At 43.0% G+C, this 16,114-nt stretch overlaps 1 protein-coding gene across 1 annotated transcript in view; it reads right to left on the reverse strand.

Moving 5' to 3' along the window:
• Window positions 1–16,114, reverse strand: part of LOC128684616 (sodium-coupled monocarboxylate transporter 1-like) — a 99,797-nt gene that overhangs the window by 64,462 nt on the left and 19,221 nt on the right. The window contains exon 6 of the mRNA XM_070104547.1: window positions 15,566–15,720. Within this exon, the coding sequence (XP_069960648.1) occupies window positions 15,566–15,720 (155 nt within the window). The remainder of the gene's footprint in view (window positions 1–15,565; window positions 15,721–16,114) is intronic.

Here is a 16,114-nt window from a genome sequence, read left to right on the forward strand (position 1 = left end):
CTCTCTTCCCTGATGCTTCTATTCTCCTTGTATCCCATCTACCTTTTACTCTCAGTGTAGCTACAACTAGAAAGTGATCTGATATATCTGTGGCCCCTCTATAAACATGTACATCCTGAAGTCTACTCAACAGTCTTTTATCTACCAATACATAATCCAACAAACTACTGTCATTTCGCCCTACATCATATCGTGTATACTTATTTATCCTCTTTTTCTTAAAATATGTATTACCTATAACTAAACCCCTTTCTATACAAAGTTCAATCAAAGGGCTCCCATTATCATTTACACCTGGCACCCCAAACTTACCTACCACACCCTCTCTAAAAGTTTCTCCTACTTTAGCATTCAAGTCCCCTACCACAATTACTCTCTCACTTGGTTCAAAGGCTCCTATACATTCACTTAACATCTCCCAAAATCTCTCTCTCTCCTCTGCATTCCTCTCTTCTCCAGGTGCATACACGCTTATTATGACCCACTTCTCGCATCCAACCTTTACTTTAATCCACATAATTCTTGAATTTACACATTCATATTCTCTTTTCTCCTTCCATAACTGATCATTTAACATTACTGCTACCCCTTCCTTTGCTCTAACTCTCTCAGATACTCCAGATTTAATCCCATTTATTTCCCCCCACTGAAACTCTCCTACCCCCTTCAGCTTTGTTTCGCTTAGGGCCAGGACATCCAACTTCTTTTCATTCATAACATCAGCAATCATCTGTTTCTTGTCATCCGCACTACATCCACGCACATTTAAGTAGAAGTTTTATTGTTTTATTGAAATTGCTGTTAACGGTTTCTAGGGGATTTTTTCTAAGTTTAGAATAGGTTTCAGTATCATCTAAGAGATTATTCACTTTTTCTTGGTAATCATTTTCTTTTCTTTGTTCCTTGATAATGTGAGTAGTCACGAATGTGCTTGGAATTTCTCTATTCTTTCACAGTGGTTGTTTTGCATATTCTGAAATCACCTGTTTACTGTGATCTTATTGCATATATATATATATATATATATATATATATATATATATATATATATATATATATATATATATATATATATATATATATATATATATATACACATACATGGACATGGACAAAAAAAAAATCTTCGTACAGGGAAGGGGAAAAAGGAGGAAAGGGTGTGCTAAAACATCGTGTCAACACATTGAGCCTCTGTGGACATCACTGCATGCCTTTCTGCATCTAGACGGATACTGCAACACATAAAGAGACCTCGCTGCGGCTGAGGTATGACATATCAGGGTATGGCCTTGTTTGGAACGGTGAAGCAGTCATCATGGAGTAGTCATTGCAGGGCTCACTCAACTTGGAGCACAACTTGCTGGTGCCCTCGAGTGAGGCATCATCAGTGCTCAGCATCTGGGCAGGACTTTTTCTTCCTGTGCGATACAGGTACTGTCACAGGGGCAGTCACTGCCGGGAACTTGGCGTAGCACAGCTTGGTGCCAGCAAGTGATTGAGTTGTAGTATGGACAATTCAAGCGTATCAAGAGTCGTAGCAGTGTACTCCATAACTGGACTGAGCAAGCTAGCTGTCAAAGCGACATCATACTCTGTACAGCTGTAATTATGTTCATTGAAGTCATGACATGAGACAGACAGTCACCTGCCGACAGGGCTACTGCGGCTTGACTACTGTCATCCTCTTGATCAGAGTTGGAATCAGAGCAGAGGTTAGACTGAGTGTCCCCACACTGGTTTCTACTCATAACTGTATTCTGATGGTCAGGAGGTGGAGTGATATGAGTCCAAGGTGAATCGAGAGCTGTAGCAAAGATGAGTCTGACGTGACGTCTACGAAAGGGCGAGCATAAGTACTATCTATACAAGGCACTAGGACAACTCAGGTAACTGATGCCTGGATTGACTAGTGTCAGTCGTCGAATGGTCACATTGGGGTGACATGTAACACGAGGGTGTTACAGTGGTCTGGGCTCAGACCACACTGTAGTCTACACACTCATCTGGGCTCAGACCACCTCATCGGAGCACATGGAAGACATGCACACCCGCACTGTACATACAATAATATTACAATATGGCTTGCACTAGCAAATGGTGCTTTTCCGTGCAAAAATCAACACTAAGGCATTCACCAACATGCAAGAACACTAGTAATGGAACAATAACTGACGGGAATTAACACATGACATAAAATGCTGAGCACTTTCAATGCTTCTTCTCTCAGTCATTCTAGACTTTACTGATAACACTTAAATTATTCTTCATAAAACTGCAAATACACACTGTCGACGGGACGCCATGGGGTGATGTCAGGCGTGACACAAGTGAAGTCATGAGGTAACATTGCTAGGTGTCGTCAGGCAGACGTCCTGGGGTAACATATTGAGGTGACATCCTGGGTGATGTCACGAGGTGATGTCATGGAGACGTCCTGGGTAACATCGTGAGGTGATATCCGGGAGTGATGTTCTGAGGTGATGTCGGGCAGACATCCTGGGTAACTTCGTGAGGTGATGTCAGGCAGATGCCCTGGGTAACGTTGCGAGGTGTCCTAAGAAGCAAGATCACCACCCATCTAGAAACCCATCAGTTACACAACCCAGGGCAACATGGGTTTAGAACAGGTCGCTCCTGTCTGTCTCAACTATTGGATCACTACGACAAGGTCCTAAATGCACTAGAAGATAAAAAGAATGCAGATGTAATATATACAGACTTTGCAAAAGCCTTCGACAAGTGTGACCATGGCGTAATAGCGCACAAAATGCGTGCTAAAGGGATAACAGGAAAAGTCGGTCGATGGATCTATAATTTCCTCACTAACAGAACACAGAGAGTAGTCGTCAACAGAGTAAAGTCCGAGGCAGCTACGGTGAAAAGCTCTGTTCCACAAGGCACAGTACTCGCTCCCATCTTGTTCCTCATCCTCATATCCGACATAGACAAGGATGTCAGCCACAGCACTGTGTCTTCCTTTGCAGATGACACCCGAATCTGCATGACAGTGTCTTCCATTGCAGACACTGCAAGGCTCCAGGCGGACATCAACCAAATCTTTCAGTGGGCTGCAGAAAATATGAAGTTCAACGATGAGAAATTTCAATTACTCAGATATGGTAAACATGAGGAAATTAAATCTTCATCAGAGTACAAAACAAATTCTGGCCACAAAATAGAACGAAACACCAACGTCAAAGACCTGGGAGTGATCGTGGTGGAGGATCTCACCTTCAAGGACCATACCATTGTATCAATCGCATCTGCTAGAAAAATGACAGGATGGATAATGAGAACCTTCAAAACTAGGGAGGCCAAGCCCATGATGACACTCTTCTGGTCACTTGTTCTATCTAGGCTGGAATATTGCTGCACACTAACAGCACCTTTCAAGGCAGGTGAAATTGCTGACCTAGAAAATGTACAGAGAACCTTCACGGCGCGCATAACAGAGATAAAACACCTCAATTACTGGGAGCGCTTGAGGTTCCTGAACCTGTATTCCCTGGAACGCAGGCGGGAGAGATACATGATTATATACACCTGGAAAATCCTAGAGGGACTAGTACCGAACTTGCACACGAAAATCACTCACTACGAAAGCAAAAGACTTGGCAGACGATGCAACATCCCCCCAATGAAAAGCAGGGGTGTCACTAGCACGTTAAGAGACCATACAATAAGTGTCAGGGGCCCGAGACTGTTCAACTGCCTCCCAGCATACATAAGGGGGATTACCAACAGACCCCTGGCAGTCTTCAAGCTGGCACTGGACAAGCACCTAAAGTCGGTTCCTGATCAGCCGGGCTGTGGCTCGTACGTTGGTTTGCGTGCAGCCAGCAGCAACAGCCTGGTTGATCAGGCTCTGATCCACCAGGAGGCCTGGTCACAGACCGGGCCGCGGGGGCGTTGACCCCCGGAACTCTCTCCAGGTAAACTCCAGGTAATGGGTAGACATCCTGGGTTTACGTCAGATAGCATGGCCAGACATCCTGGGTTACGTCAGGGAGCATGGTGACATCAAGCAGACATCCTGGGTGACGTCATGGCAGCATGGTGACATCGTGGGGTGACATCAGGCAGCAGACAACAGCATGTGACTTGGACATCAAGTGGCTTCGAGTGACCTGGAGTTTACCTGGAGAGAGTTCCGGGGGTCAACGCCCCCGCGACCCGGCCTGTGATCAGGCCTCATGGTGGATAAGAACCTGATCAACCAGGCTGTTACTGCTGGCTGCACGCAATCCAACGTACGAGCCACAGCCCGGCTGGTCAGGTACCGACTTTAGGTGCTTGTCCAGTGCCTGCTTGAAGACTGCCAGGGGCCTGTTGGTAATTCCCCTTATGTATGCTGGGAGGCAGTTGAACAGTCTTGGGCCCGTGACACTTATTGTGTTGTCTCTTAACGTGCTAGTGACACCCATGCTTTTCATTGGGGGGATGTTGCATCGTCTGCCGAGTCTTTTGCTTTCGTAGTGAGTGATTTTCGTGTGCAAATTCGGTACTAGTCCCTCTACGATTTTCCAGGTGTATATAATCATGTATCTCCCCCGCCTGCATTCCAGGGAGTACAGGTTCAGTAACTGCAAGCGCTCCCAGTAAGTGAGGTGTTTTATCTCCGTTATGCACGCCGTGAAGGTTCTCTGCACATTTTCTAGGTCAGCAATTTCACCTGCCTTGAAAGGTGCTGTTAGTGTGCAGCAATATTCCAGCCTAGATAGAACAAGCGACCTGAAGAGTGTCATCATGGGCTTGGCATTCCTAGTTTTGAAGGTTCTCATTATCCATCCTGTCATTTTTCTAGCAGATGCGATTGATACAATGTTATGGTCCTTGAAGGTGAGATCCTCCGATATGATCCTCCGACATGGTTTTTCGCTCTATTTTGTGGCTGGAATTTGTTTTGTACTCTGATGAAGTTTTAATTTCCTTATGTTTACCATATCGGAGTAATTGAAATTTTTCATCGTTGAACTTCATATTGTTTTCTGCAGCCCATTGCAAGATTTGGGTGATGTCCGCCTGGAGCCTTGCAGTGTCTGCAATGGAAGACACTGTCATGCAGATTCGGGTGTCATCTGCAAAGGAAGACACGGTGTTGTGGCTTTCATCCTTGTCTATGTCAGAAATGAGGATGAGGAACAAGATGGGAGCGAGTACTGTGCCTTGCGGAATAGAGCTTTTCACCGTAACCGCCTCGGACTTTACTCTGTTGACTACTGTGATGAATGGTTTGGAAAACCGACAAGTTGAAGATTGAGACACTTATGCAACATATGGGAATCTTTATTCAGGAAACGTTTCTCCACACAGTGGCTTCATCAGTCCAATACAAAGCAGAAGGTGTAAGGAGAGGAGGAGTATGAGGTAATCAGTCCCTCAGCCTGAAGTCGATGTGTTCAGTCCATCAGTCTTGTAGAATATACGGCATAGGGCCGTAGACATGGCTTATGTACTGTTGTCAGGTGAGGCGAAGCAGGATGAGGCAGGGTCATAGTGGTACCATCCACTAGTCGAAGTAGGTCTTCGTCCAAACCATTCATCACAGCTGTCAGACACTGCAGCATCATGGGATCTTGTTACAAAATATTATTCAACACTTGTCCAACCTTTGGACGAAGACCTACTTCGACTAGTGGATGGTACCACTATGACCCCGCCTCATCCTGCTTCGCCTCACCTGGCTACAGTATATAAGCCACGTCTACGGCCCTATGCTGTATATTCTACAAGATTGATGGACTGAACACATCGACTCCAGGCTGAGGGACTGATTACCTCATACTCTTCCTCTCCTTACACCTTCTGCTTTGTATTGGACTGATGAAGCCACTGTGTGGCGAAACGTTTCCTGAATAAAGATTCCCATATGTTGCATAAGTGTCTCAATCTTCTGTTGACTACTACTCTTTGTGTTCTGTTTGTGAGGAAATTATAGATCCATCTACCAACTTTTCCTGTTATTCCTTTAGCACGCGTTTTGTGCGCTATTACGCCATTGTCAAACTTGTCGAAGGCTTTTGCAAAGTCTGTATATATTACATCTGCATTCTTTTTGTCTTCTAGTGCATTTAGGACCTTGTCGTAGTGATCCAGTAGCTGGGACAGACAGGAGCGACCTGCTCTAAACCTGTGTTGCCCTGGATTGTGTAATTGATGGGTTTCTAGATGGGTGGCGATCTTGCTTCTTAGGACCCTTTCAAAGATTTTTATGATGTGGGATGTTAGTGCTATCGATCTGTAGTTCTTTGCTATTGCTTTACTGCCCCCTTTGTGGAGTGGGGCTATGTCTGATGTTCTTAGTAACTGTGGGACGACCCCAGTGTCCATGCTTCCTCTCCATAGGATGGTAAAAGCACGTGATAGGGGCTTTTTGCAGTTCTTGATGAACACGGAGTTCCATGAGTCTGGCCTTGGGGTAGAGTGCATGGGCATGTCATTTATCGCCTGTTCGAAGTCATTTGGCGTCAGGATAACATCAGATAGGCTTGTGTTAACCAAATTCTATGGCTCTCTCATAAAAAATTCATTTTGACCTTCGACTCTCAGTCTAGTTAGTGGCTTGCTAAAAACTGAGTCATATTGGGCCTTGAGTAGCTCACTCATTTCCTTTCTGTCATCTGTGTAGGACCCATCTTGTTTAAGTAGGGGCCCAATACTGGATGTTGTTCTCGACTTTGATTTGGCATAAGAAAAGAAATACTTTGGGTTTCTTTCGATTTCATTTATGGTTTTTAGTTCTTCCCGCGATTCCTGACTCCTATAAGATTCCTTTAGCTTAAGTTCGATGTTTGCTATTTCTCTGACCAGTGTCTCCCTGCGCATTTCAGATATATTGGCCTCTTTTAGCCGCTCTGTTATTCTTTTCCGTCGCCTGTAAAGGGAGTGCCTGTCTCTTTCTATTTTACATCTACTCCTCCTTTTTCTTAAAGGAATAAGCCTTGAGCATACATCGAGTGCCACAGACTTAATCTGTTCTAGGCATAAGTTGGGGTCTGTGTTGCTTAGTCTGTCTTCCCAGCTTATGTCGTTTAGGACTTGGTTTACTTGGTCCCACTTTATGTTCTTTGGTGAAGGCTCCCTCGTGACTGAACTCATTATGTCGGTCTGGGGCTCCGTGCATACATGTCTGAACCTCGATTATGTTGTGATCCGAGTATATTGTTTTTGATATGATGTCATTTCGTATCAGATCATCATTGTTAGTGAAGATGAGGTCCAGTGTATTTTCCAGTCTTGTAGGCTCTATTATTTGCTGGTTTAAGTTGAATTTTGTGCAGAGATTTAAAAGCTCGTGTGTATGTGAGTTCTCGTCTGAGCTGCCTCTTGGTATTATCACTGCAACAACATTATTTGCTATATTCCTCCATTTTAGGTGCCTTAAGTTGAAATCCCCCAGGAGCAAGATGTTGGGGGCAGGAGCTGGAAGATTTTCCAGACAGTGGTCAATTTTCACCAGCTGTTCCTGGAATTGTTGGGACGTTGCATCCGGAGGCTTGTAGACTACCACAATGACTAGGTTTTGGTTCTCGATCTTTACTGCTAAAACTTCCACTACATCATTTGAAGCATTAAGCAGTTCTGTGCAAATAATTGACTCTACGATATACAGGCCAACTCCCCCCTTTTTGCCCGTTCACTCTGTCGCATTTTGATACACAGCTCTGGTAAGTAATTCCCATGGAATTCACAGAGAAACGGCAGAGAGGGAGTGAGAGTTGAGTGGTGGTGGTAGCTTGGGTGGCATATGGTGCAGCAAAGGTTTGCTGCATCCTCCTCACCCAGACACGATTCTGCTTCTGACTCTCGCCTCGGCAGGTCATAGCAGTTCTCCTTACTTGTCAGTCTCCCTACGATCCCCGTTGGGGAGGGGAACCTCTACCATCTCCACGATGTCTCATCGTGTGAGAATTAAGCCCAAGTCTGCTGTCGTCGACGACGCCACGAAGCTTGAGCTTGCAGCCTCACTCAACACTTGTCTTCACGCCAAATTCTCGAAGATTACTTCACTGAAAGAAGCTTTCATCGTCACCTTTTTCGATGATGCTGAAGCTGACAAAGTACTTACACCTACAGCCATGAAGACCTTAGAACCTTACCGTCTCCACGTCACCATACATGCGTGCAAAACGCTCTGTGTTCATGAAACGTCTTGACAGGCTAATCAGGAACATGTCTATCGAGGAAATTAAATCATCACTTGAAGACCTCAACACTTGGGCCAAGACTGACTCTGTTGTAAAGATCCCCAACGCTTCCTCGATGCTCAAGGTCGCGTTTCTGGACGTTACCATGGCGACTAGAGCACTGTCTGATGGCCTGGCCATCTCTTACTACTTCACCAACCCTCGACAGATTGAGCAGGAACGATTCACTTGCATAACACCTTGTTGGACATGCTACTCGTATAGCCACTCTACTGCGGATTGCCACGTGAAGAATAAGATATGTTCCACTTGTGGGTCTGCAGATCACGACTTTCGCTCCAGCACTTCCACTGTTGCTCCCACCTGCATCAACTGTAAGAGTGATCACCATACTCTTGCAGCCAAATGTCCAGTACGCAAGGATATCCTCTCTAAGAAACTGAAAGAAGAAACTAAGAAGTCTACAGGAAACTCTCCTACTTTTGCTGCTATAGCTAAGCTTCAAACGACCACTACCAAGATTCTACAAGCCACTCAGCAACCTCCACCGCTCACAGCCTCTCCTCTACCAGACGATATTTCCACAAAATTCTACTACTGCCTGATGTACGCACACATGCAAAATGCAGCTAACCCGGGTTGTTTCAATACAACTATGAATGATATTCTTGCCCTCAACAATCTGCCATCATTCAACATTCAGCTAGTCCTGCTTCAGCCGATGTTTTGAAGATTATCCCAAAAATCGTCAGTTTCGAGGCACCAGATGACTTGCAAGATTTGATTTCTGCAGAAGCCACCGGCTCTACTTCGCAATCCACCAATGAGAGACCACCATCTCCTTCAGCCACCGCCACTGCCAAGAACCAATCAGAGCCCTCAATGCCTCACGTGCCTCCACCTTCCTCCACCAATGAGAAACCGCCTCCAACGCCAGCCACCACATCCATCAAGACACGAGCAGCGTCCTCGTCTTCCAACCCCAACAAAACTGACCAATCATCGACTTCACTTGTCGCTCACTCTAAGGATAAACAACACTATAATACGATACGTGGAGTCTCCTTCTTCACTACTCCTGAGTATCCTAAAGAAATGGATGCAAAGACATTGATCCCCCTCCTCCAGAGCGACGAAGTCAAGTTCATCTGTAGACCATCACGTGCTCTCTTCCTTAGAGAAGTCATCAATCTCCTTAATGCTCCAGAGATCGACCCAGACCGCAAATTTAGACTCATGACCATGCCAATACCGAAGTTCCAGACTCTTTCTAATGGGACAATAGCTTAACACACCTCAAGCCGACCTCCACCAGTACAACTCATCCTGCTTGCTGCCTTCTGACACTCCCAGCTCCTGCCGCTGCCTTCGCCATCCTCTCCTAGTGAGCCAAGTACCGACATCATTCAAGCCTCTCCATCTATGCCTCCAGTACTTCGGTACCACATGTCCCAAAGTGGTTGGGCCACTTGCCTTGATTCCTCCTCTTCCCCTCCTTCCCATCCTTTTCCAGTATTTCCATCCTTCCTTATCCTTCTTCCTTCCCATCTTACGACAGCTCTCGTCGTCTTCTTCGATTCTTCGACTCCTCACCCAAGCATTCCCACTTGGAGATCCCAGGATAGATTCACTACTCTGGACATATAAATACCACAAAACTCACCTCTGGCTTGCTGAAAATAGCCATGATGAGCTGAAACAACAGCAGCAACATACTGGCGATGCTGAAACATGACTTGAAGCAGCATGGGACACTGTGGAGTACCAGGTAATGCCACTAAGATTTCTCAAGGAAATTCAGTGAAACGGCCTGAATCCTGAGTGCACCTGTATCTGGATGCTGAGAGTGGCAGACACAACATCAGGAGATGGATGCTGCTTGTACGAGTCGATGAAGGAGTTACATTTTCATCTTCCCTTCCTCCGGGCAACCACCATGGCTGCAACCACTGTTAGCCACCAATATTACCATTTCTTATTGTTGATGGAGAATGAATACTCTTCAGAGACAACAACTTTGCTTTATTCGGTTCTTTGTACACGTGGTGTGATAGCTTGCCCTGAGGGACATGCCAGGGCCCCCAATCCATGAGGGAGATAGAGGAGTAGTAAGGGCTGAAGCTAGACCCACAAGATGGCAGCACTGGTGACGCAAAATATAAATGCAGCTCAACGTGAAATATAAACCCCAACAGGATATACATATCATATAGTATCGAGCCACATTTATATTTTGCATCACCAGTGCTGACATCTTGCGTGCCTTAGTATAACAATCTGGCAATATTTTGGTGTAAGTCTCATTGTTGTACGATTATTTTACAACAAATTGTAGTCATTACAATGAATTATAGTCGATCAAGGTGCTTATTATTATTTATTATTATTAAAGATTCGCCGGTATTCTCCCGGCCCGGGCCTTTTCCAAGTGGTGGCCCGGCCTTGGCTCCCTCTTGAGGGAATGTCTGAGACCTAAGGGGCCATTCAGAGTTCCCGCGCGCGGAGCAAAAAAAAATTCGAAAATATATGAAAACTGAGTTATTGTTACCAAAAAATAGCTGAACTTTCTGGCTACACGCTGGTATAATTATTATCCTTGTACGATGTTTCTAAAAGGAATTACAGCCATTTATAACAGGCATGGTGACAGCGCTGACGCAACATATTGCGTGAGAAGCGCTGACTCGGCTTTGTTTACGTTTTTGTTACGTTTTTCCCCGTGTTATTTTTATCGTTTTCTTATATCTTTGTCTAATATAATACAAATTCACCATCTGAGATCATTCCCGAGCGGGCGAAGCTAATATGGTCACGGCACCAATCGGGAACCCCTGGGAATAGTGCACAAAATGGCCGACACCTCCAGCCAACAAAATATTCCATACCCACGCTAATATCAATTATAAGGCTTATTTATCTATCACAATTGATCTATTATGATATAATGCAATATAATAATAGCATATAAACATAAAAAGTACACCTTAAAAAATAATATGTAGCATAATATGACGCCCCATGGAAAAAATTTCTATCGATATTTCCCCTGAAGGTGAAGAGAGGGTCCGACCTCTCTCATCAGTGATGAGAGAAAACGGATTTACAATGGTTAACTGTAATAAACACTCGTAGGTCACGCAAAAAGTGTAAAATAAAGCGAATTTTTCGGGAAAAAAAAATATTTCCCGGGCACCTGGGGTGCCGCGCGCTTCGGCCTATATCTCGAAAGTAACTTATTTACCTATTTATGGATTCTCTATCCTTATTTATGAATGAATTGACTTGATTTTCACAACAAACATAGAAGAATGATTGCTTTACAAGTTTTGTGGTACCTTTCTGAACTATCCCAAATATTTTCAGATTTGTGTGGGCAACAAGACCGACAACCTCCAAAATGTCAAAAAAGTTATGAAACTTTATTTTTTTTTAGCATGAACGTAAGATTTATTATATAATTGGAGCTTCAAATATGATGGAATTAGAAGTGTTCTATCAGCAGAAAGTGTCAAAACCACTTTTCCAAGTACCACTGAGTACTTGAGTACTGCCAAATGTAATTTTTCGTAAATTTTGCATATTTCATTTCCTTTTTGGCCGATATGATTGAAACTTCAGCAAACGCTCTTTAATATAAGCTTCTAATAGTACACCAAAAATGAATGTAATCGGTTCATAAATAAAGGAGTGGTCTCCGAAACCTTCAATTCCCCTTAATTAAGTCTCCCATGGGAGGAGGCACAAGTACCTCCTCATCTTTGGGACCAATTGTCCCCAGGCCTAGCCACAAGCTAGGCCTCTCTGGTCTGCCATCCCCGCCCCAAGGGGCCTAATGGGAATGACAGTTTTGTGAGCTGCAAGCTCTGGCTCAGGCACCTACCCTACCCTAGAAGGGCTGGGCATGGTGTCGATGGATCATGGCGCTATAAAATGTTTCATAATTATGCTAATAATAATAGTAAAGTAAATTTACCTATCACAATTATACTAATAGGACATAAGACATAATATAAATAACATAAAAGCATAATAAACACTCCCAGATTAATAAAAAGTGACATAATACATAGGTTGAAAAGTGGTCGGGTGTAGGGATATTTATTTAGCATGATAAAAAGGATTATATACTGTTCTATTTTATCCCTCTGGAGCCTTTACCATTACAGAAAACATAGTGTAGTACTGGAGTAACTAAATGTTTTGTTAGTGGGATGGATTGTAAAGGACCTGCCTAGTATGGGCCGGCAGGCCTGCTGCAGTGTTCCTCCTTTCTTATGTTCTTATCACTCATCGTATGCATAAAACTAAAAAAAAAAAAAACGTAATTTTCTCGATTTTTTTCCCAAGTGATCAGTTACGTACGCGTTTTTGCTGAATATCTCTGAAGTATGTTATTCACTTATTTCTTGAAAGTGCTCCATTAATAATGTAATATTTGATATGATTTTCACAGCAATCATAAAACAATGAATATTTTACAAACTGGTGGTGAGAATTTTTATATCCAAATATTTTGGGATATGTGTAAGGGTAAAGGGCAGATATTTTGCTAAATGCCAACTTTATTTTGGGGGGGAATGAGGATAAGATATTTACAATATTTAGCATCATGAGAATATGTTTTGTAAGTAGGAAGTTCCCAAACAACTTTTCGCAGTGCCAGTATGTGGCACTTAGCTGCCAAATGCCATTTTGTGGAAATAATTTTTTTCATTTTTTTCGGTGGTTATCTTATTGAAAATTAGTCAATCTACAGAGAATGGACGCTTCTTAAAGTACACCAAAAATGAAAGACATAGGAATATAAATAACGAAGCACATTGTTAGGGCGGTGCCACCCTAAACATTGTGAGAGATGCTATATCTGTCTCACTTACCCTGCATTATAAAGACAACAAGCCTACTACTACTACTCTCTCTCCCTCGTGGGTTGGGGGTCCTGGCATGGCCCCCAGGGCAAGCTATCACACTGTCTGTACGAAGAACCCAATAAAGCAAAATTGTTGCCTCCGAAGGGTATTCATTCTCCACCAACAATAAGAAATGGTAATACTTTGCTAGGATTTTGAACATAGTACTCATTCACACTGACCATTTTCAAAAGAGGTTGTAGGATCCTAGCAGGAACTTCCACAATGCTGCCCTGGATATGAAAGCCCTCCGAGAAAAAAGAGTCTCTGTCAAGAATGGAATATTGAAGCTGAAAGACATCAGAGATAAAAGAAACAAATGGCTGATGAGAACTCGAGAGATGCTGGGTTAACAACCAAGGAGGAAGTGGAAAGATTCATGAAGGGAACACACGGCCATCTTCCCAGAGAAATGGATGAAAGTTTTCCTCGTTTGCACGACACTGACGTAAAGTTTGGGTTCCTTCTTGATATTGAAAGACTGTTACGGCGCCGACAGCAATGACCTAAAGAAGTGCGAAAATTTGGGCAAACTGTACAGCTCTGATGTTGATGGACAGCGGCTAAATAAAGAAATTTGGGATTGCAGAATGTTGCTATCAGGTCGGTCCAACAAGAAAATATCAAGACCTAAAGAGCTTTTCGAATTTATTGTTCAGTATGGAGATGAGAGGGTCTTTCTCAATCTTCGCATTGCTATTCATACAATGTTAACCATCGCAGTTTCCATCGCCAGCTATGAGACATCATTCAGCAAATTAAAACTAATACTTTCGTATTTGAGAGCCTCCATTTGTCAAGGCAGACAAATGTGATCTTGTTCTGCTGAGTGTAAAAAGAGAAGAAAGTAAAAAAAAAAATGAATTTGAGTACATCATGGACCAATTTGCATCAGTGAAAGCGAGGAAGGTGCAGCTGTAATTTTCTTGTGGTGCCATGATTTGTTAATTCAAAGATTAACGAGCTTGACTTGTATTTTTGAGCTGATTTCATAGTACAGTTATGTAAAAGATGGGTGTCAGATACTGGACAGGGGCACAATTTCAGTGTTTGCTGTAAGCAATATTTTCCATAGATACACCTCTGAAGGCTATTCCTGAAAGTGTGCTCTGTGAGTGAATGTGATTGCGCCAAATTCTCCCTTTCAGTTCATGATTACTGCTGAAATTTATGACAGATACTACACCTAGGAAGCGTGCAAGTATTGTAGCTGGAAATAAATGGTATAAAATACCGACACAATGGAAATATAAACATATATGCAGTTTAATGTGATCCTTTATTGACAACGTTTCGCCCACACAGTGGGCTTTTTCAAGTCACAGCAGATCTATTTGTGACTTGAAAAAGCCCACTGTGTGGGCGAAACGTTGTCAATAAAGGATCACATTAAACTGCATATGTGTTTATATTTCCAAGTATTGTAGCTCTTAGAAAATATGTTGATTTGAGTATCAGACAGATCACTGACAATTTGAGCATTGTAAAATCAACTGTTGGTCGGATTCTGATGAAAGCTGACAACACTGGTGATTGTGGAGTGCTGTGTAGAGGAAGATATGATAGTAAATGCAAGACAATACCTCATGATTACAAGATTATCGTAAGAAACAGTGTAAAGGATCCCAACCAAGCTAGTAGAAATCTACAGAGAGAAGTGACTTCAGCTGGTGTAATTGCTGATTATTTAACAGTTGGACGAAGGCTCCTTGAAGCTGGCAGAACTACCAGAGAGCCGGTAAAGAAACAATTATTGACTGCTGCTATGAAGAAAAAATGGCGACGGCTTGTTATTGTTGAGGGAACGATGAACAGTGACAAATAAAAGGCAATCCTAGCAACTCATTTACTTCCCACTGTGGATAGAGACTTTAGTGATGGAGAAGGCATTTTCCAGCAGGATCTTGCTGCATGCTACACTTCCAGGAAAATGATAATATTCTTCGAAGAGAGTAGGCAGGATCGCGAAACAGGGCTGTTCAACTGTGGAGAAGCTAATTGCTGCTGTTATTAGGACCTGGTACCACGATCAAGAACGGCTTCATCTCTCCAGTACATACGTCTCTTTTCTCAAGTCTCTATATTAGACCGACAAAGTCTCTGGTGGACTCAAGGATACTCTAGTATTGCACATGTCTTATTCATCAACTTGTTGGTATATCTTATACCTTTTATCGAATTATAGAGCGGGAATATTAAAGAATTATGCTCACCACCTTGTTATTTGGGCTCAAAATGCAACTGTTCGAGGAGGCCGTGTTTGTAAATAGGTTGAGCTACTTTCTTGAGTATAACAACATCGTCCAGCTTACTTCACAAACACAGCTTTTTCATAAATATTGAGCTAGACGAGAGAGATTTACCTGTCGTGCTAAAAATTACATTAGTCAATATGACCAGTTAACTTATCAGTCGGTCAAATTTGGTGACGAAACATTAAACGTACACAAATAATCTGAAACAACTGATTAACATACAGTACGTAATAAACACAGCTGAGGAACTCACTCAAGAAACTGAATGCGGCCTCCTCTGTCAGCGATGGTCCACACCTTACCAACACCACCCAGGTCAATGGTGCAGATGATAACCACCACCAACAACCCACCGAACATGATCACTGTCTGTAGCACATCAGTGTACACCACAGCCCTCACACCTCCCTATGGACAAAGTTATAATAAAGCTCAGGGCAGGTATATTTCGAAAGATAGTGTCACGGGTAGAAGGATATCTCATATAATTTTTACATGACTAATATGGAATCTCACATAAAACATTTACAACATTCCAGCACACGCACACACACACATGATGCATACAGAGAGCTTATGGATATCTTCCTATCAAAGTTCTTGCACAGCTCACTTCTCTCATTTCTCGCATTTTTTCTTCAGACGTAATATTTATATTGAGATCACTGGTACTTAATATGGATATTTTATTCTGCAAATGCAAGACCACAGCTTCGGTCCCTGCTACTCCTCACACATTGTGTTACGTTCTGTAATTAGCAACATAATTATGCTTACACGGTCTTCACTTGACTAAACTATT

The sequence above is a fragment of the Cherax quadricarinatus genome, chromosome 5 (assembly GCF_038502225.1).
Source record: "Cherax quadricarinatus isolate ZL_2023a chromosome 5, ASM3850222v1, whole genome shotgun sequence".
Classification (NCBI taxonomy): domain Eukaryota; kingdom Metazoa; phylum Arthropoda; class Malacostraca; order Decapoda; family Parastacidae; genus Cherax; species Cherax quadricarinatus.